Below are 24,269 nucleotides of genomic sequence, written 5' to 3' on the forward strand. Positions count from 1 at the left end.
ACAGATAAAAAAACTCAGCCCACTTTAAAACCATTTATAGAAAACCTCACACTCCAACACACTAACATAATGATCAGTTTTGATGTCTCCTCTTTATTCACTAATGTACCATTCAAAAACACCTTAGACCTTGTCCAAACCATATTTCCTACTGACATCTCTGCCCTGTTTCAGTTCACCATGAACTGAGGCTATTTTGTTTAACAAGGAAAATTCTACAAGTAGAGGGGGCAGCCATGGGTTCTCCACATGCTCCACATGAGTGAAGAAACTAAACCCCACATAAACCCCACTGACTGGATACACTCAACATTTTCTTAAAACAACTAAACAATCAACACACAATATTCGTAAATGGCTTGAAATCAATGAGAGAAATCACACAAGATCATATTCATGCATTATATAAGAGAGTTTCACTGGAGTAAAGATACTGATGGTGGGCAATTATTCATGACACTGAGTTAAGACTATTTGGATGGTCAGTAAAAATACTAACCAAATGTGGATATATGGATTTATGAATTACTGTATTTGCCGGCGTATAAGGCACACTTTTTTTCTTTGAAAATAGGTCTGAAAAACAGGGTGCATCTTATACGCCGATACTCGGTTTTTTATTACTTTCATTTCTGGAAATTTTCTCTGTTCCAAGTTATGTGATTTCTTTCTCGCAGTGTGTGAGAGCATTCCAGTTACGTGGAGTTCAGTGGATGCACATGCGCTGTCATCGACGATCACAGCTGTGTTCCTGTTCGTTTAAACTTTCCAATTATTGTTGCAGTTGTTGTGAACAGTGATAAATTTCTGCCTTTAAATTTTCTCTAAATTTCTTGGCAAATTATGGCTGAAAAACGTTCGTATTGCTACAATATTGCATACAAGGTACATGTGATTGCATATGCTAAAGAACATGGAAACAGGCCTGCAGTGAGCATTTTGGGCTATCCCCAACTGAGAAAATGATAAGAACTTGACGGAATCAGGAAGAGGATCTAAAAAAAGCAATTTATGGTAAACATAACCTACAATACATTTCTGAGAGGAGACCTCCACATAGCCTTTAAAAGAATGCAGAGAACCGACCAGGGCATCTGACCTAATGTCCATTCTTCACCTTCTCGTGGTGCACCCTGTTGGGTATCTACTGGGATACTGAACAAACAATGATGGGCTGGCAGTTTGGGATTTAGGCGACCAAACTGTATTCTTATTGGCTTACACCAAAATAAAAAATGATGGTACAACATGACAAAATTTCATGCCGACTGGGGCATCGCCCGGTTAAACAAGGCCCCCGTTGTTTTTGCCAGGAAACCAGGGTGAACAGCAAAAAGTCAGCTACTGGAACAAATCTGAAAACAAACCCCAACTCAACATCACCAGAGTTAAAGATCGGTACTATCATCATAAGAAGCCTGAATGGCAAAGAAATGGATCTAGCTGAGGAATTAGATAAGTACCAGATGGACATAATAGGGGTGACTGAAACAAAAAAGACAAAAACTGGTCAGATCTGTCTGAGCAATAAATACAAAATGTTATATTCAGGCAATGACAATCAAGGTAAAGAAGGAGTAGCCATAGTATTCAACACACAATACGAGGCTAATCTTCTTGAATGGAAGTCAGTCTCAAGTAGAGTAATGTGGGCAAATATGAGAATGGGGAACTGGACAATGAGACTTATTTGTGCCTATAGTCCCACAGAAGGTTCTACTAAGGTAGAAGTGGAGTAATTTTTTGAAGCTTTAGAAAAAGCAACTCACACAATGAAAAAGGAAAAGTTAGTCCTTGCTGGGGATCTAAATAGCAGAGTAGGAAATGATTGTCAGATATACAAAAATATTTTGGGAAAATTTGGAGAAAAGAGCAAAGCTAATGATAATGGCAAATATCTGCTGGATTTCTGCTCAGGACATGGACTGGTTATCACTAACACCATGTTCCAACATAAAAATGTGCACAAATTCACATGGAGAGAAGAGGCAAGGAATAAGAAAAGTCTCATTGACTATGTTATTGTTGATAGTAATGTTTTCTCCCTGGTGCAGGACACCAGAGTGTACAGAGGATCTGAAATTGGAAGTGATCACTATTTAGTCTTGAGCAAGATAAAATTGAATTTCATATTGAAAAGAATAACATTTAAGAAAGTTTTAAGGCGAATAAAAGTTGAGCAGCTCTTAGATGTGAACTGTAAAATAAAATACACAAAGATTATTGAAGAAAAAATGAAAGAGTTTTGAGAACAGGAATCAAACCTTGGAGATTCAGTGGCAAACTCTGAAGAAAACATTGATTGATTCTGCCTGAGAGACATGTGGTGAGGTCTGCAAGTATAAAAAAATCAGAACTCCCTGGTGGACACAGGAAGTTAAAGAGGCAGTGAAGGAAAAGAAGAAAGCATATCAAAAGTTCCTGTCAAATAAGTCAGCTTGTGCTCTTAGAGAATATAGAGACTGGAGACTATATTCTGGAGGTTGTTGAAGAAGCTTAGGAATGGAGGAAAGAGTGCTGTAAAAGGAATTAGAGATGATAAAGGTGACATGAAAACGGGAGAAAAAAATATCCTTGAAGTATGGAGTAATTACTTTGAAAAACTGCTAAATGAAACAAGCAGTGATGACAGCACAGTGGTAAAAAAACACTGACCAGGCATGCAGTCAGGAATACATATCCATACTTGAAGTAGAAAAAGCTATCAAAGGCTTGAAATGTGGAAAGACAGCAGGAGTAGATGATATTCGACCAGAAATGCTGAAGTATGGTGGTATAAGAGTCTTACAGTGGCTGCACTGCATAGTTCAGAAAGCCTGGACAGAGGAATGAATTCCTGATGATTGGAGTAGAGCTCTCATAGTACCCATATATAAAAAGGGAATTAAAACTGAATGTGATAATTACAGAGGAATTTCCCTACTGAGTATTCCTGGCAAGATCTATGCAAGTATACTTGAGAAACGGTTCAGAAGAATTGTGGAAGAAAAGCTTGGTGAAGAACAAGCTGGATTCAGGATAAATAGAGGCTGTCAGGATCAGATCTTCCCTTTACACAAATAGTCGAGAAAGCATGGAAATATAACAGAGATCTGTATTTAAGTTTTGTCGATTTGGAAAAGGCATATGACAAGGTGCCAAGAGAGAAGCTATTCGATATGCTACAGTTATATGGTGTCAATGGGGACATTATATCAAACAACACTTAGTCTTTATTTAAGTTGTAAGTCAGCAGTGAGAATTGAAGGAAGTATACAGGAAGATGGTTTAATGTTAAATCTGGTGTGAGACAAGGATGTAGATTATCTCCTCTGTTATTCATTATCTATATGGATCACATTATGAAGGAAAGTGGTATTAAACATGATATCGGAGATGTTAATGTCAGCTCTTTGTTTTATGCGGATGATGTTATACTTCTAAATAAATCCGCTACAAGTCTGCAAGATTCTCTGACTAAATTGAATAGCTGTTGTAATAGATATGGTATGAAGGTCAGCAATAAAAAGACAAAGACAATGAAAATAGGCAGAATCATTGAAAATGTCAACTGTGTTGTGAATGGAGAACCTGTGGAACAAGTAAAACATTTCAGCTATTTAGGCACGATTTTTACTGAAGATGGTAAATTAAATATAGAAATAGACAACAGAATCAGCAAAGCTGGTATGGTGGGAAGTCAATTGAATAAATTCATATGGAATAAGAGAGAAATCAGTCGGAACACTAAATTAGCTGTGTACAAGACAGTGTTGAAACCAGTTTTAACTTATGGATCTGAGAGCTGAGTCAGAAGTAAAACACTTGACCAAAGACTAGAGACCGCAGGTATGAGAGTCCTGAGAAAGATTATAGGCATGAACAGATGGCATCAATGGCAATATCATATTAAAAACGAGAATATTAGGAAAGAACTTGACATTGTCAACATCCAGGAATACGTTAGTAGAGTTAATCTCAGGTAGTATGGTTATCAGAATAGGCGAAGAAAGATTAGCAAAACAAGTGTTCTCTGCCAGGTTGGTAGCAAAACGACCCAGAGGAAGACCAAGATATAGGTGGATTGATATGGTACAAAGTGCCTTAGACGATAGAAATATAAGATCTGATAATGTTGGAGTCTTGACAAATAACAGACTGATTTGGAGGAAAATTGTAGATAGGAAGTTAGTAATGATGTAATTTTTTTCATGCAGTACTATCATATCCTGTACACCCTCTGAGGGTACATGGCAGGAATTTGATGATGATGATAAATTCATTATAATATTCAGCAATAAAGTTTTTTTTCCTAAAAAAATGTGCACAAAAAAGGGGTGCATCTTATGCGCCGGCAAATACAGTATATACTGGTGAACGTGGTAGTATATAATTATGTATGTGATATATTTCAGCAATACAGCAGGTGGGTAGAGAACACAGGGGCATACATGGAAGTTAAGTTTGTTCACGGTTAAGAAAGGGATAAAAGCTATATTTTTCTTTCAAAGATCTATGAGTGAATGAAATAGTTCTCATTTAGAAATAGTGAGTACAATCTAGTGTGAATGAGTTTAGAGATGGTATGACAGCTAGTGTGAGTGAAGTATAGGCTCCCTCAGGAACTCCCTGTAGGTCTCAGAAAATAAAAACAACAGATAATAACATAGCTCAACTACAAAGCTGGAAATTATGATGAGCTTAGGAGAATACCATCTTTGGTCCCATGGTATCAGATACCAAATGGGAAAAATGTCAGCAGTACATGGGAATCTGAAAAAGTGCTTAAATGAGGTAGTATCTGAGTGTATCCCTAGTGTTCAAAGAATAAATAGGTTGGGAGTGAAAGGGTTGTGCAACCTTATTAGGCAAGAGATTCACAAGAAGATGATGTGGAAAGAATATCATGAGAATAAGAGCAAGAGAAATTAAGAAATATAAAGCGTAGGCCAGAAAAGTAAGAGTATTGTGTAGAAAGCTAAATCGGAGTATGAAAAGAAATTGGCTATGAAGGCTAAATGAAATTCAAAAGAATTTTATCTTTATGCTGCAAGCAAAGAAAAAATGAATGTGGAAGAATAACTTTAGTGAATATAGATGGTATGCTGGTGTCAGAAGCTAATGAGATTGTTCAATTAATGAGTGCTCACTTTGCTAATAGATATCAACCAAGTGTATGTAATATGGTGCACAGTGCTACTGCTACATTGGATGAAGCGTTAGAGGTGGATGAAAATGAGGTTGAACAGCTGTGGAATAACCTGGGTAAGAATTTGTCAATACCACAGGAATGTATGATAGTTACATTGTCCAAGGGTGGTGTGAAAACTGATGTGTTTAACTACTGATCTATCAGTATTTCTGGGTAGTAGTGAAAATTTTAGAGAAGTTGGTAAGAACTCGATTGCAGAAATGAGGAGACACACAAGCTATTCTCTGCAGGAGCAGCATGGGTTTACTAAAGGAAGATCATGTTTTAGCAATCTGCTTATATTTTATAACAATGTTATGGCCGAGTTAGATAAAGGGATTGGATACACTATGATAATGTTGGATTTTTCTAAGGCATGTAATAGAATATCACAAGAAAGGATGTTGGATAAACTGGAGAATATGAGATTGGAATATAAACTCTTGACTTGGATCAGCTGATGGTTTACAGATGGACATCAAAAAGTGATATACAAATACACAGTGGAGGTGAATCTGCCAGATTTAAGGTGACCAGTGGCATACTTCAGGGATCTGTACTTAGGCCACTGCTGTGGCCTAAGTACAGATCTATATACATTAATGACATCGGATGGGTCTAACAGCAGATATGCAATTGTTTGTCAATGAGGCAAAGATAGGCAGGGCAATCAGGGATGATACTGATATAGAGCACTGACAAAATTCTTTGAATATGCTGGAAATTTGGGCAAACGAAAATAGTTATCAGTTTAATGTTAACAAGCATAAAGCTATATGCCTTGGCATGATGAAATTTCACTGGCACATTATATTACTGGGGTTGTGCTGCATGAAACTGATGAGGATAGGGATCTTGGTGTAACGATAAATAGGAATTTGAAGTTTGCATTTGTAATAATTGCAATGTTGAAGTGAACCTTGACATGTAAGGATAAGTGAGTCAATTTGCCTCTTTATAAGGCCTTGAATAGACTACACGTGGATTATTGTGCACAGATTTTGTTTCCCAGGTTCCAAGGGAATAAAGAAGCTGTGGAGAGAGTGCAAAGAACAGTTACAAAGATTATATTTGGATTATGAGGACAGATTGTGAGTATGTGGATTACAGATTGGTTAAAAGGAGAAAAGGGGGTTCTTGATAGAGGTCTACAAGCTTCTGAATGGGTGGTGCAGGATATTGTCTGATGAAAGTTTTCACTATATGGAAGGTGGGGAGAGAACACTGGGGCATCCAGGAAAGCTAAATTTGTTTGCAGTTTTCTAGGTTTTTCTCTCACAGAGCAGTGAATAAGTGGAAGAGTTTGCTTTTAGGGATAATGAGTGCATTTAGTATGAATGAATTCAAGGGAAAGTATGGCAGCTGGTTTGGGTGATTTATAGCCTCTCTCTCTCGACGAGTCCTGGTCTCCCTGGAGGTCTCAGATAATAATAATAATAATAATAATAATAATAATATAGCTAAACAAAAAAAGTTTTAGTTCAGTAATTATTATTTATTTTTTGACTTCTAGAAAATAATTTTTTGATTCAATCTGAAATACTGCCTGCAATCCATAAAATTTTCTTTTAAGGATTGCAGGCAGTATTATTATACTGCCTGCAATCTATTATATCTATTATATAATTTTAAAATAAGCATTTCTTAATTCAGCTTTATTGAAGTTATGACTTGTTACTAATATTTCATACTTTGCCACACTATAATCACTAAGGAATCACTTTGCAACACTATAATCACTAAGGAATCACTTTGCAACACTATAATCACTAAGGAATCACTTTGCAACACTATAATCACTAAGGAATCACTTTGCAACACTATAATCACTAAGGAATCACTTTGCAACACTATAATCACTAAGGAATCACTTTGCAACACTATAATCACTATTTATTCCCATTTGTTTATCATAAACTAGCATCGAACCTTTATGGAGGAAAAAAAACTAAAAAAAAAACTGATCTATTATATTTGATCAGTTTTTTTTTATACTGCCTGCAATCTATTATATTTGATCAGTTTTTTTTTTATACTGCCTGCAATCTATTATATTTGGTCAGTTTTTTTTTTATACTGCCTGCAATCTATTATATTTGATCAGTTTTTTTTTTAGTTTTTTTCCCCCCATAAAGGTTCGATGCTAGTTTATGATAAACAAATGGGAATAAATAGTGATTATAGTGTTGCAAAGTGATTCCTTAGTGATTATAGTGTGGCAAAGTATGAAATATTAGTAACAAGTCATAACTTCAATAAAGCTGAATTAAGAAATGCTTATTTTTAAATTATAACCACACAAAACTTTTTTTTTTAAACTGATGCAATGAATGTATTAAAATAGAGAATCACTGAATTTTGTCCACTGCATTTGAATATGGGGGGGAGGGACAGATTGGTTTTAATGAAGTATGAAAATGACTTTTTTTTTTTTTTTTAAATACCTCGCATAATATGAAATACAACCAAATCTAAGTCAGGTAATTAAATTTAGATTCTGGACTGAATCTTTTTCTGAAACTTCTGTCCTATATATACATGGTATTTACAGAATTTTCTCTCGATTCAGATATCTAGAATTCACTATTTATAAAATATTATTGCACTGCACAACTTATGAAGATTTCTAACTTAATTCTTCTTACCTTATTATTGATACCTTCACCTGAGGAGGAGTCATGTGAACATTCAATTTTCCACCTACTAAAAGCCTCACAGTAGCTGTAAACCTTGTGTTTGTCTTCATTACTTGTGGTGGTTGTTTTTCAATAATGAAAGTACTTTAAAAAAAAATTAATAATGTAAACAAACAAGCATAATCAACATATAATTATGGATGCTTACATATAATAAAAAATCAACTCCTTGACAAGAGATGCTAATTCCACTATAGGATAATAAAACGTGTGAAATATCAGCTTAGTGATGTACAAAAAACAAGTTAGTTATAAATATCAAGGGAATAAGGAAAAAAAGAGTAATAAAATATTCATTTTTCACCAGTTACACTCAGAGATGTTTTGCCCTAAGAAAAATATGTGAGCATATTCATTACTTATTTTTAATGGTATTAACCGTTAAAAACACCAAACAATTTTATCATTATTAACTGTTTATATTTCGCTAAATTTCAAATCAGCATCATCAGAGCACAACACAGCTAGTATACGTGACAGTGAGTAGGTGAAACAATACAACTGTAATGGACAAAAGATATAAAGTCCTATTTTGCCACCCTCTAATGTTGTAAAAATAAATAAATAAATAAAAATTTATTTATTTATTAAATAAAAAAATGGTTAGCGTATCAGCTCTCCAGCCAAAAGGCTGTGGGTTCGAATCCTGCCGTGGGCATGGATGTTTGCGATTGTCTGTGAAAATAGTAGTAGTGGTTCGTATAGTTGGTGGATTGAGTGGTGGAGACAGAGGGTTGTAGAGTAATCCCTTCCTTGATGAGTCTTTGGACTCGCTGGAGGTGTCACATAATAATAATAATAAGTCATGAATAACCATCAACACCTAACTTATCTGTTAGATTAAATATAATTTATTTCTTGGTCTATAACCAGTCTTACTTATGCTATCCCCCATTTGGTATTGCTCCACACCTGCTGCTATCTGCTCATTTTCTGCCCTCACATAGCCTCCAGATGCAACCTCCCATGTATTCCTGGCCATTCCATTCCTATTCCTGGCCATTCCATTCCTATTCTGACCATCCACATATGTGCATTCATTGCCACCTACTCCACTCTCCATACACCTGTCCCACCTCATTTCTCTATTCAACTTGCTTTCATGTTCTCACATTCTCTTCTCCATTCACAACCACATCAGTCTCACCTAGTCCACTCTCATTCACATCATCTTTGTCTTCCACTGATATCTTGTTTTATCACTCATTACGGTTCCTTTCAGCAGCAATCTTTCCAAACGACTCGCTCCAAAACCATTCAGATGCACTCCATTGCTCTTATACTGTTCCATTCGCCCCTCAAACTCGTTCCACACTTTTACAGATTGCAATCCTTTCCCTTCACACATTTCTACTAACATTCAATTCAATACCTTTGCAATCTACCATAACTCATCATTCTCATACTTGGGCAACACACAAACTACCCTTCCTATCGTACTATTATCTTTCACTCTCCTCAATAATCTGCTGATATCCAATTTCACATTCTTCTTATGCCCAACAAAATCATTTGTCACAGCCACTAACTCCCTAGCATGCTTACTTCTCATACCTAGTGCCTCAATCATCCTAATCGTTCTCCCTCCTGGAAAACATACTCTGTGCACCCTCTCATCCACCACACTTTTTATGATAGAATCTCCATGTAGTAGTATTCTTGAGTCATTTGCTACTTCTTTCTCTCTGCTGTCTTTCTTTTTATTCTTTCACACTCTTCCATTCATATCCACCATACATTTAATTTCGTTCTGTACATGCATTTCATTCCTCATTATAATTATTTTATTCTTTGACTTTTGCATTCCAACAATCACTCCTGTTATTGCTTCTTCAGTAAGATTTTTTCAGTTTTTACAGTCACACTAGCTCTTGCTTCATCAATCCGACAAGCTTCCATATTTACACCTGGTTTTCCTTCTTTAATCATTTCCATATTCACAATAACATTATCCACATTCATTTTCTCATGTTCACTCTTCTGGTTATCATTCTTATATTCATCACTACCTTTCATCTGGTATTCTTTACTTCTGGTTCCTGACTTGCATTCAAAATACTGTAATACATTAGCATATCATGCTATCTAAGGAATCTCACTTCTCTTGTTTAATCTCTCAACAAATGCCGGCCTGGTTGGCAGAGTGGTTAGCATATCCACTTTCCAACAAACTTGGTCATGGGTTCAAGTCCCATTGCTGGCATGGATGTTTGCGATGGTGTGATCTTGTGTAATACTATAACTTCTGATATGCTGCAGTATGATCTTTGCTGTCCTTGTGCCATTAAAACCATAAATTATCATCATCTCTCAACAAACCACATCTGCCGCATTCTCCTATTCATACACATTACATTCTTGGCAACGAACCATCTTGATAAAATTCTCACCACTCAACTTTCGTGCTATTGTTCGCTAGATGATCTTATTCTTACCACCATTATTCCTTCATTAACTGCTATGCTGAAAAAGTGCTTCAAATTGATTAACTTCGAAATGCAAACACTCCATACTAAATCACAACCAAACCAGACTAAAATTATGCTAAAATTACTTTAAGTTATAATATATCATTACCAATTAATATTGAAACTTATATTTTTTACGATTATCAAATTTCAATTTTTTCAAATTTTTCAAAATTTGAAAGAAAGCTCTTCAAGATGCTACAGTTATATGGTATAAATGGAACGTTATATCAAACAATATTTAATTGTTTGATATAATGTAAAATCAAGTGCACAACAAGGATTCATGTTATCTCCACTGTTATTCATTATCTATATGGATCACATTATTAAGGAAAGTGATATTAAAATTGATGATGTTAATATTAACCCTTTACTTCATGCAGATGATGTTATACTTCTGAATAAATCTTGCATAAGTCTGCAAGATTCCCTGAATAAATTGAATAACTGTTGTAATAAATTTGGTATGAAAATCAGCAATAAAAAGACAGACACTGAAAATAGACAGAAACGTTCAAAAACATCAGCTGTATCCTGAATGATGATCCCATAGAACAAGTAAAAAATTTCAGCTATTTCGGCACAATATTCAGTGAAGATGGTAAATTAAATATGGAAATATTATTTTTATTATGATTAAGGCCTCCATGGAGTCAAAAGACTCATCATGGGAGGTCCTTCCTAGAAAACACAAAGTCTATCATATCACTTGAACTCGCTGACCGTTCAAGTTCTCGTCACTCTATCAGGCAATGCATTCCACAGCTCAACCACCTTCCATGCAAAGAAACCACTCCTCACCCTCTTGCTCACAACTTCCAGGGATAGCTCCTTGTCCTCGTTCCCCCTGTTCCAAGTAAAAGAACTCCCCAATGTCAAAGCTGTAACTACTTCTCAACAGTTGAAAAGTCCCATTCATATCACCTCTCCTTCTATCTACCAAACTCTGCAGTCCACATTCCCTCAGCCAACCCTGGTATCTAACATTCAACAGTCCTGAAACCATTTTTGTAATCTGCCTCTGCACCCTTTCCACAGTTAATTTAGCCCGTTAAAATCCTGGGGACCAAATTAGAGAACAAAAGTCCAGGTGTGGTCTAATCAGGGCTTTATACAATGGAATGACAATTTTTATCTCTGCAGGTCAGCATCCTTCTCAGTATTGTAGCAATCATCTGAGTTACCTTCATTACCTTTGCAATGTGTTCCCTGAATTTCTTTTTTTCTATCAATCATCATCCCCAGATCTCTTGTCCCCCCCCCCCCACTTCCTCCAGTACAGCTCCTCCAACAGAGTACGTGGGTGGTCTGAAAAGTTCTCGGCTCGACCATAGATGACAACACTATCAGCAAGATTTTTTTTTTCTAAGTTGGTACTTCTGTCATAAACATCCATGTGAAATTGCAAGTCATTCTGTCAAGTAGTTTCTTTTATACAGCTGTATGAAGCAAAAGTGTTGTCTGTATCCATCGAAATGAATAAAATTGAGTATTGTGGATAATAAAACGCCTGAAATATCAGCTTAGTGATGTACAAAAAACAAGTTAGTTATAAATATCAAGGGAATTAATTAAAGTAAAAAGAGTAATAAAATATTCATTTTTCACCAGTTACACTCAGAGATATTTTGCCCTAAGCAAAATATGTGAGCATATTCATTACTTATTTTTAATGGTATTAACAACACCAAACAATTTTATCAAAAGATGTTTTATTAACTGTTTATATTTCGCTAAATTTCAAATCAGCATCATCGGATCACAACACAGCTAGTATACGTGACAGTGAGTAGGTGAAACAACACAACTGTAATGGACAAAAGATATAAAGTCCTATTTTGCCACCCTCTAATGTTGTAAAAATAAATAAATAAAAATTATTACAGCTATGTGGAAGTTGCTCTTACAATAACAATCTCCCAAATTTTGAGCAAATTAATGCAACCATATATGTTTAGGTTAGGAGAATTCTTCAAAGCCATGGCTGACTCAAAACATAATCTTTCAGATCCATAACGGCTTCTAGGAAGAAAACAATGTTTTCTTCCAATTCTGTGTGAAGGGGTATCCAACACATGGTCTGCTAGTCCTCACTTGCCACAGTAATAGTAGCGAATATCTTTTTTATGTTCTTCCAGGCGGATGTTAACTGATCTTCCTATTTGCCCATAGTAGGCCAAGTCAGCCACAGGGAACTTCATGCACTCCAGGGTGTGCTAGTTTAACATGAAATTTGAATGTGGTGCAAAGGCCATGTTTCATCAGTACTTCGGCTATCTTTTCTGATGTACCTCTGCATAGGAAATAGAAATGGTAATTTTGTGTTCCTGTGTATTAGGAAAGAGAGAGGTAATAGGGCTAAGGAGTATTTTATCTATTTGTAGGGATTGTAGCCATTGGCCAAGAACATATGGCACAGATATTTGAGTTCTGTGGACAGAGCTGTATCATTAGAACAAATGGCTCTGTGTGTAAATGTTTTTAAAATGCCATACTGTTAAACTGGATGATGATGTGATTGTTTATGTGGGTATCTTCCTGTGTGTGTTTGCTTTCTGAAAATGGGAAAAGGATAGTGATCCATCTGAAGGCAGGTAACTAATGTGTCAAGAAATGGTAAACAGTTATTTGACTCTTTTATTACTGTGAAGTGGATTTTGGGGTGTTGGCTGTTTAAGTAGGTGACTAACGCATCCAAAGTGTCTTGTCCGTGGGGCCAAACGGAAAACACATCATCTATATAGCATAACCACACTATTGGCTTGTATGGTTAAACAAGTACTTACCACAGTACTTGTTTTCAAAGTGTTCCGTGTAAAAGTTTGCTAAAGGGGATGAGAGGGGAACCCATAGCAGCACCAGGAATCTGTTTGTAGATTTTTCCTCCCCATGTAAAGTAACTGAATATATAGTAAATTTGAATAATTCAGAGATATCAGAAGGAAATTTAGACTTGATCAAATCAAGGGTGTCTATCAGTGGTACATGGTAAATAAATTGATGTCATCAAAACTAGCCATTATGTCTGAATTTTTAAGATTAGTTTTGATGTCATCTCTTTATTATACACAAGATTCTAATTATATACAAGACTATTATTATTATGTTTTTTGTTTGTTTTTTTACATTGACAAAGATTTTACTGTCACAGACAGCCTCAAACCCAATTCTCTTTAGAGGCATAGAAACACAGAAATGTTGACCTGCAAAAAGAATTTTATCTTCCTTTTTCATCCATTATAATCAAAGAATTAACACTAACACACAAAACCTTAGGAATAAAGGTTTCTTTCATACATATTACCTGCCAACAAACCATCAATTTTTCTTAAAAAAAAAACACACTTGAGACAGATCATAAGTGAAGCAATACTATCCAAATTTACATATATAAAACAATGATCACCAGAGATTCCATCTTTTAAGCAATGTAACACCAAGGATATTAGGAAGGTCCTAAAAGCTCCATTAAATATGCCAGTAATTTCAAAATTCCTTCACACGTTTCTCTGCCAAAATATCTATTTGCTTACTGGTGAAAAGCAAGTATTTTCTTATCTGTTATTTAAAATAAATTAATTGCTAAAATTAATTCCTTATACATATCTCTAATCCGGTTGTCTTTCCAATTTCAGATGAAAAGACAACTAAAGTATATATGTACAAGTGATTGCATCCTATTAAATATTTTCTATTACACCTTTCTTTAAAAGCAATTACTCCAGACATCCAGAATATCTTCATCAATCTTTATAGACAATTTTATCACAGTCTCTCCTGCTGAATCAATCAATGTTTTTTTCAATCTGCTAGTCTCTAAGATGAAGTTCTCTATCTTTCATCCAATAACATTTATTTGTATATTTGAGTGTACAATTTACCTCTGAAATATGTTTAGCTTTAATTCTTTTAAAACTTTTATACAGTTTTTTCTTTTCAATGTGACATGCATTATTATTATGCTCAAAATTAATTTCCTACCACTTCCTATTTCAAAATCCACTTATATTTCTGTATCTTCAACCAGTTTAAAGATATCATCATCATTAACAAAATGAATGAGAATTTTGAAAATTATGGAGATAACTACCATGTTTGAATAAAAACTTTAGTTTAATATAACTAAAATCTACATTCGACCTTTATGTCAAGGTCATCTTCTGGAGCGTACAAATACACACAGGAAACAAGCTATACTACAATCAAACTGGTTCGTTAAAGACACTGACCAACCGCTACCACAATTGTTGGCCTGACCTCTGGGCAAAAAATAAAAAATAAAATAAAAAAATAAATAAAAATAAAAAAATAAAAAAAAATAAAGAAGTGGCGTTTGCACTCTACAGCGCTTGACCGCACGAAGAAAGGGTTTGGTGGTTCAAATCTAGTCGCCGACTAGAGGAAATTTTTCTAAGCCTTTTTTCGACCGGTTCCCGAGTTAGTCGATCTCTGGCACGGGCAAGCGGGTTTTTCCTCCCGGAAACTCGGGTTTTTCGTCCCGTAAACTCAAGAAAATCGACCGCAGAACCCACATTATTTTCAGACATTAAATATATTGTGTTAAGGTTAGGGACCACGAGATGGCGGCACATTTGAGCCGTCTCTCTTCACTGTGTACCGCTTATTTAGTGATAGCCTTGGGCCATCTATCTCCGATTGGTACCAGTGGAGATTGTACTGCCCACTCAGTCTCCAAAAGTTAGATAGGGCTAAATGGCCTCGCCTACTCCCGTATACGGGAATAAAAAGGCGTTAACTGATTTTTTTTTTTTTTTTTTTTTTAAATTATGCATCAACGCTAGAGTCCTATTATTATTGTCTAATATATATATATATATATATATATATATATATATATATTAACATCATTCCAGCCAGTTGGTATGAAATGGTTTCTAATACTAGTTACGGACTGGCTAGAGTCCTGACTTATGCTGGATCTTTCATATTAGGTAGGCTGAATGTGTGCCATCCAGCCTACCTAAATTTCATGCCATCTTTGTTATTGATATTTGGGTGGTTTATCAGGATTATGCAGGATTCCTTAAATTTCCTTTCGTACCAGGTTTTTGTGCGGTGTAAGGAGCAGGTGCTTTTCCGGTTGATTTGGTGTAAGGTGTTGAGTGCGTGGTCTGAGAGGCCTGCTTCACCATAATGGTTATATTTAATGTGTCTAATGTGTTCTTTCTTGCGTAAAGGGATTGTCCATCCTGTTTCACCAATGTACGGTAAGTTACAGGTGCAGCGGATGCAATAGACTCCAGGATGTGCTAATGGGAGGAGAGGATCCTTAGAGGAGCTGAATATGGTTTTAAGTTTAGTGGGTGGTTTAAAGGTGGCATTGAGGTTATAATGTTGTAGGATTCTGTTGATTTTTTCTGATAACCCTTTAATGTATGGGATGGCTATGGTTTTACTGTAATCTAGATTCGTTTTTGTAGTTTTATAGAGTATTTTATTAACAGTATTTTTGTTATAGCCATTATTTATGAATGTGTCACTAATGATTTTTAGTTCTTGTTTCTGGGCTTGCTGGTTAGAGCAAATAGTTGTGGCTCTGTTTTTAAGGATGTTAATGACTCCATGTTTTTGTGATGGGTGGTGGTATGAATTCGCATGTATGTATTGGCCAGTGTGTGTCGGTTTTCGGTAGACCGTGAAGGATATCAATAACAAAGATGGCATGAAAATTCCAAGGATCTGGATGGCACACATTCAGCCTACCTAATATGAAAGATCCAGCATAAGTCAGGACTCTAGCCAATCCATAACTAGTATTAGAAAACCATTCCATATCAACTGGCTGGAATGATGTTAATATATATATATATATATATTAGACAACACTAATAATAGGACTCTAGCGTTGATGTATAATTTTTTATTTTTATTTTATTTTCATTTACTTTTTTATTTTATTTTATTTTATATTTTTTTTTTCACCAGAGGTCGGGTCAACAATTGTGGTAGCGGTTGGTCAGTGTCTTTTACGAACCAGTTTGATTGTAGTACAGCTTGTTTCCTGTGTATATTTGTATGCTCCAGAAGATGACCTTGACATAAAGGTCTAAACGTCAAATGTGGATTTTAGTTATATTAAACTAAAGTTTTTATTCGAACACGGTGGTTGTCTCCATAATTTTCAAAAATGTATTCGGATCACCGTGTAAGCCTAAAAGAAAGGATTCAGATCATCCATGGAAATGATACCCACAAGCGCTGCAATCACTATGGTAAGCTAAAGATTCGTATTTCTCTCTTGATCAATCGGCTGGCCTTTTTAAAAAGATGCAGAGACAATAACCTTATTCCGATCTGCATCGGGTTAAAAAAGAAATTTACGTCTGCTAAGGCACTCCATATCTATGACTGCTCAGAAAAAGCAATGCTTAGAGAACAGATTCAAACAGCTCGCCAAAACCTAGCTACAACACAAAATCTGGTTTCTAAATTACAATCCAAACTATCGAACTATGTTAATCCAGACATTCTACAAACACTTGAAAGAATTACTGACAATTCGACCAAACATACCCTGGAAAAGAATAAAGAAACTCAAGAAAAAATTCCACAGTTTGAAACAACAGCAAAATATGGCGGCCAATCACAGGACTCCCTCCCCAATAAACAACAACAATGAACAACAAACAAGGGAGACAAGGAGCGACCAACCACCAACAAGCAAGAACCATATGATTAATATCAAGCCACACCCTGAACAATGGCAAACTTACGCTACTGAATAAAGGACTGAACTACGCAATAGCACCAAAAAAGGTAAACAAATTGGATTTTATCTACCACATTGAAAGAGGCATCAGATCCCTACCGAACAATATAGCAGATAAAATACGACTAGAAACCAGTAATGTCCTAAATACTAAGAAAACCATACAGAATAACCTGAATAAAACAGAATTAGCAGCAATTAAATCATTAAAAGCCAAACAAAACATAATAATAACGAAAGCGGATAAAGGCAGTGCCACTGTTATCCTTGACAGGTCAACATACATACTTCAAATGAACCAACTAGTAGCCGATAACAACACATATAAAATGGTAAATTATAACCCAACAAAAAGGATAAAGGATAAAACAGAAAAACTACTCAAGTCCGTCACTTTTTGGCCACCAGACACGGTTAAAAAACTCAAACCCCACTACGCCTGCTCCCCCAGATTATATGGGGTTCCGAAAATACACAAACAAAATGTGCCCCTTCGACCAATCGTGGAAGGAATAGACAGTCCCAATTACCACCTAGCCAAAAAATTAGCGGCAACACTCAAGGAGTTGGTAGGTTATTCCCCCCTCCTACATAAAAAACACACAGCACTTTATAAACAAAATCAAAAACATAACACTCAACAAAGACGACTTATTAGTCAGTTTTGACGTTTCTGCCCTTTTCACTAATGTCCCCATCAATGACACAATTCTCCTACTACAGAACAAATTTCCGCCTGACATTACGGCCCTCTTTGCCCACGTACTAAAGTCCGATTACTTCGTGTGGCAAAACAAATTCTACCTACAAAAAGAAGGTACAGCCATGGGCTCACCAATATCCCCCCCAATCGCTAACTTCTACATGGAAACCTTTGAGCAAAGGGCTCTTGATTCCGCCACGCTATGACCGACAGTCTGGCTGCACAGGCGACAAACACTAAACACATTCCTCAGCCACCTGAACAAACAACACGAATGCATACAATTTACCATCGAAATCGAAAACCAAAATTCGCTCCCGTTCCTAGACACACTAGTTACATGTTTTCCTTCAGGCAGTCTATCCTTCATGGTCTACCGAAAACCGACACACACTGGCCAATACATACATGCGAATTCATACCACCACCCATCACAAAAATATGGAGTCATTAACACCCTTAAAAACAGAGCCACAACTATTTGCTCTAACCAGCAAGCCCTGAAACAAGAACTAAAAATCATTAGTGACACATTCATAAATAATGGCTATAACAAAAATACTGTTAATAAAATACTCTATAAAACTACAACAAAAACGAATCTAGATTACAGTAAAACCATAGCCATCCCATACATTAAAGGGTTATCAGAAAAAATTAACAGAATCCTACAACATTATAACCTCAATGCCACCTTTAAACCACCCACTAAACTTAAAACCATATTCAGCTCCTCTAAGGATCCTCTCCTCCCATTAGCACATCCTGGAGTCTATTGCATCCGCTGCACCTGTAACTTACCGTACATTGGTGAAACAGGACGGACAATCCCTATACGCAAGAAAGAACACGTTAGACATATTAAATATAACCATTATGGTGAAGCAGGCCTCTCAGACCACGCACTCAACACTTTACACCAAATCAACTGGAAAAGCACCTGCTCCTTACACCGCACAAAAACCTGGTACGAAAGGAAATTTAAGGAATCCTGCAAAATCCTGATAAAACACCCAAATATCAATAACAAAGATGGCATGAAAATTGGGTAGGCTGGATGGAACACATTCAGCCTACCTAATATGAAAGATCCAGCATAAGTCAGGAATCTAGCCAATCCGTAACTAGTATTAGAAACCATTCCATACCAACTGGCTGGAATGATGTTAATATATATATATATATATTAGACAACACTAATAATAGGACTCTAGCGTTGATGTATAATTTTTTATTTTTATTTATTTTTTTATTTTGTTTTATTTATTTATTTTTTTTACCAGAGGTCAGGCCAACAATTGTGGTAGCGGTTGGTCAGTGTCTTTAGCAAACCAGTTTGATTGTAGTATAGCTTTTTTCCTGTGTATATTTGTACGCTCCAGAAGATGACCTTGACATAAAGGTCGAAACATCGAATGTAGATTTTAGTTATATTAAACTAAAGTTTTTATTCAAACACAGTAGTTGTCTCCATAATTTTCAAAAATGCATTCAGATCACCATGTAAGCCTAAAAGAAAAGAATAGTGAATGAGACTTTGTCTCTCTCTCTTTTTTTAAATTTATTTTAGTTTTCGTGGGTCTTTTCCATATGAATTTATGCATATCATTTATGTAGAAACGTGGTTTTAATAATTATTAGGCCATGTCCTAAAAATATCCAGCAGGTATGTCCATTATTATTACTTTTGTTGCTTTCTCCAAAATTTACTGCAACATCAATTATGGCTAAGGTTGGTTCTCTTCCTAACCCTGCTGTTTATATCTCCAGGTTTCCATATTTCTTTATGTAAACTGCCTGTTTTAATGACTCAAACAACTCCTCTGCTTCTGCCTTATTAGAAACTTCTACATGACCATGGGCACCATACTATACTATCCAATATTCCATTTTGAAATTTATCCACACTAGTCTATACTTCAAATTGTTTGAACTAATCTTTAATGTTTAGTGCTAAATATTATAGATGCAACTTTCTTTCTCTGATTACTAAAGACCAAATATAAGAGTTGCTCAAGTGTCCAATCTAGATAGGTCCTGTGAAGAAACCTCCACAAGCCATTACATGAATGTGGAGAACTGATGACGGCTTATGATCCAATGCCAAGTCCTCACATTCTAGTGATGTACTCCATTATTAGGCATACCCCTGGATAGTGAATGAATGAATGAAAATGGACTGGCAAATATGGGACTTATCCAACTAAACTGTATTTTATATTGGCTTAAGCAAGCATAAATATTATTAGAGACTCCAGGAAGTCAGGGGCTTGTTGAGGAAGGCATCATATCACCTATACAGGTGTTATTCATTTTCTTGAATTCATTCATACCAAAGGCACTCACAATCACAAAAAAGCAAGCCTAGCTCTCACTCATTCCTTGGTTGTATTCATTCTCAACTTCTATAGATACCCTGTCATTCTCTACCCACCCTTCAGAAAATGAGAAATTATATCTACCAGTATCTTATATGAGCCTTTCAGAATTTTGTGGGTGTCATATCATCCCTCTTTTTCCAGTCTGCTAGTGTAAACAGTCCACAGTCTCATGTCATCATTTACATTCCACAGTCCTGATATCATCTTTAATGCTCTCCTTTTTTACCCTCTCCAACATAATTGCATCACCTAAGAAACTAGATGAGCTGGTCTGCACATAACAGATTAGGTAAGTCTGTATCAAGTTATTCTTCTTCCTTGTTAAGAAGAAGAATTTCCAGAATTTCTTGCTACTTCTTGATATTGATTTTCTGTGTTCTTGCCAAAGTCCTCCCATGGTTTAGCCAGTTTTACACAGTGTTTAGCTTTCTTACATTTGTCTCTGTAAGAAACAAATTTTTTGGCTTTTTTGTTTCAGTCACCACTATTATATCAATCTGGTACTTATTCAATTCCTCAGCTAGCTCCATTTCTTTGCCATTCAGGCTTCTTATGTTGATGGTACCGATCTTGAACTCTGGTGATAAATAATTGGGGTGGGTTTTAGGATTTGTTCCAGTAGCTGACTTTTTGCTGTTTGCCCTGGTTCCCTGGCAAAAACGATGGAGTCTTGTTTAACTGGGTGATGCCCAAGCAGGCATGAAATTTTGTCATGTTGTACCATCATTTTGTATTTTGGTTTAAACCAATAAGAATACAATTTGGTCGGCTAAATCCCAAACTGCCAACCCATTGTTGTTTGTTCAGTATCCATGTAGATACCTGAGAGGGTGCACCATGAGAAGGTGAGGATTGGACATTAGGTCAGAAGTCCTGATCAGTTCTCTGCATTCCTTTAAAGCCTATGTGGAGGTCTCCTCTCTGTTATATAGCTTTGACCTTTAAGCACCCCCTTGTCATTAATGTAAAGGTCGAATAATAATGGACTAAGGACTAATTCCTGAGGTACACCAATGATGTGAAATCAAGTTTTTCACCAAAGAAGGGCTTCCTCTGAGTGCTATCAAACATCAAGTGGATGGTGTTTATGGGGAAACTCCACCTTCATATTTCACGGTGAAGGAATGGGCTAAACAGTTTTGCCTAGGAAGAGAGAGAGAACATCGAAGATGATCTTCATGATGGTCAGCCTGTGGAAGTGATGACTGAGGAAAATGTCTCTCTTGTTGAGGAACTGCTCAATGACAGATGGCTGAAACTCAAAGAAATCTCAACAAGGTTGGGGCTTTTGATAACAACCATCTTTCGCATCATTCACGAGAAGATTCACATGACAGAGGTCAGTGCAAAGTGGGTATTCAGACGTCTCTCTTCAATTCAGAAGGAGCATTGGGTGACCTGTTTTTAGCACTTCTCTGATTTCAGCACTCCCTTGGCAAAGGGAATCGGAGAGAAGTGCTGAAATCCATTGTCCCAGAGATGAAACCATGGTCCTTTATTATGATCCTCTTTCCAAACGGGAATCCATGGAATGGCACAAACTAGGCGAAGCACTACTGAGAAAAGCCTAGGTCACTCAGTCCACCAATAAGATTAGGACAACAATCTTTTGAGATTGCTGGGAAATTCTCTTGATTGACTTCAAGGAAAGGAATACCACCATGAATGGATAATATTATGCTTCACTCCTGCATAAACCATAAAGGAGAGGAGAACAGGAAAGCTAAGTCACTGTGTTCACCTGCTTCGCGAGAATGCTCTAGTCTATACAGCTATTGTGGTGAAGGACTGTGGCTTCCAAGAGATCGAACGCCCATCCTACAATCCAGATCTAGCACCCAGTGACTACTACCTCTTCTCTTAAATAAAGACAGACCTTCGAGGAAGAAAATTTGCAGCTCACAATGAGGTGAAAGATGGACATTTTGCAGACAAAAGTACAGACTATTTTTTCAAGAGCATAGAAGTGTTAATTCCAAGATGTGAAAAGTGTGTCCAAGTAAATGGAGATTATGTTGAAAAGTGACACAGTCGTTTTCTTTCTACCACCTCTTGAAGTTACTCGGCAGGAAACTTATGGACCTACCCTCGTACATAAACAGTCACTTCATCATATATCCTATCACTGAGGCATCCCGAAAACAATTATCCACAGGGACCAGAGTTATTTGTTCTAAGGGCAGAGTTTTTTTTATACAACTCCAACCCACAAAAGGTTGTAAACTTATAGTATATTAGAAGGGCTAGTTAAAGGTTAAAATATATATAAAAAATTTTTTTTCATATTCAATTTATTTCTAATTAATATTTTTTCTATAATCTGGAAACCCTGCTTTAGAGACCAAACATCTTTTCATGTCGCTCCAGGCTTCAATTACAATATGAAATGTTTCTTCAACAATCTGAGTGCTGTGTGTTTTCCCACAGCTATAACTTGTGCTCCAAAGATACCAGTTAGAAATCCAATGAAATATTAGTAACTCAATAAATTATTTATTATTCGTTCTTCTGGTGTTGTTTATACCATCAAGCACTGTTATAAATACACCTCCATATTTCATTTTCAAGAGATTTCTTGCAAAAACAGTCACCTTCTTTCTATTTTACCTGTATCTTGTGTACCAGTATCTTATGTACCTTATTATGCATCAGGTATGACTGTACGAGGGTGGTCTGAAAAGTTCTCAGCCTCAACCATAGATGGCAACACTATCGGCACAATTTTTTTTTTTTCTAAGTTGGTACATCTGTCATAAGCATCTATGTGAAATTGTAAGTCATTCTATCAAGTAGTTTATTTTATACAGCTGTCTGAAGCAAAAGTGTTGTCTGTATCCCTTCAAATGGATAAAATTGAGTATCATGCAGTTATAAAATTCTTTGTAAAAGAAGGTTTAATACCAAAAGAAATTCATCCAAAGTTCATAAAAGTTTATGGGCACTCTTCTTATTCGTTTTCGACAATTAAGAAATGGGCTGCCGAGTTTTAAACATTTAAACATACCAGCTTTGAAGATAATCCATGTGAAGGATGCCCAAAAAGTGTAACAACACCAGAAATCATTGATCAAGCGCACGATATGGTATTGGATGACCAGCGAGTCAAAGTGAGTGAAATTGCTGAGACCATAGGCATTTCAAAAGAACATGTAGGATATATTTTGCATGAAGAATCAAAAATGAAAAGTGCTTGGAGCATTTTAATAAGAATAAAACTGATTTTGTGCATCGATTTATTACTATGGATGAGACTTGGATTCACCATTAACACACTAGAATCCAAACTACAGTCAAAACAGTGGACAGAAGTCAGTTGTTCAGTGCCAAAGATAAAATCGGTTCCATCAGCAGGAAAGGTCATGGCATTGGTGTTTTTTGGGATGCTAAAGGCATTTTGTTTATTAATTATCTTGAAAAGGGTAAAACAATAACCGGGGATATTATTCCGATCTTTTAACCAGACTAAACGAAAAAATTCGTGAGAAAAGACCTGGTTTGCAGAAGAAAAAAATCATCTTTCATCGGGACAATGCACCTGCCCACAAAGGTGTTTTGGCAATGAGAAAATTAAAGGATTAAAGGATCACTATGAATTGTTGGAACATCCACCCTATTCCCCAGCTTTGGCTCACTCTGACTTCTGTCTCTTCCCAAAACTAAGACTCTTCCTCGCTGGTCAACTTTTTTTTCGAATCAAGAGGTGATTTTTGCATATCTTACTGAGAACCACTATAGGTAAGGGGATAATGGCACTGGAGTATCACTGGAATAAATGTATTAGTCTTAATGGAGATTATGTTGAAATATAAAAATAATTTCGAAATTATAAATTCGTTTTTTCAATGTTAGGCTGAGAACTTTTCAGACCACCCTCGTATCTCACATCCTTTCATACAGTGTGTAAAAACACATGCAGCTCCAAAGTAAAAGAGAAATTTTGACTACACTACTAAAGTTTGAAAAAAAAATTTGGATATTGAATTATAATCACCATTTCTAACACTAAATTTAATGAAACTTGTGGTTCAGCAAGATGAAAAACAAAAGAAAACAAGCACCAAATGCCATCTGCTTTTATCACAACGTAAAGAATGCACTTAAAAAACATTTAATATATA

At 36.0% G+C, this 24,269-nt stretch overlaps 1 protein-coding gene across 5 annotated transcripts in view; it reads right to left on the reverse strand.

Annotated features, from left to right (window-relative positions):
* Stat92E (Signal transducer and transcription activator Stat92E) overlaps nt 1–24,269 on the reverse strand; it is a 477,065-nt gene that overhangs the window by 254,007 nt on the left and 198,789 nt on the right. For all 5 annotated transcript variants that reach the window (XM_090412268.1, XM_090412269.1, XM_090412266.1 and 2 more), the window contains one exon: nt 7,816–7,950. In XM_090412268.1, coding sequence (XP_090268394.1) covers nt 7,816–7,950 — 135 coding nt within the window. The remainder of the gene's footprint in view (nt 1–7,815; nt 7,951–24,269) is intronic.

Source organism: Typopeltis vanoorti, chromosome 22, assembly GCF_054136105.1.
Source record: "Typopeltis vanoorti isolate ZY-2024b chromosome 22, IOZ_Tvanoo_1.0, whole genome shotgun sequence".
Lineage (NCBI taxonomy): Eukaryota > Metazoa > Arthropoda > Arachnida > Uropygi > Thelyphonidae > Typopeltis > Typopeltis vanoorti.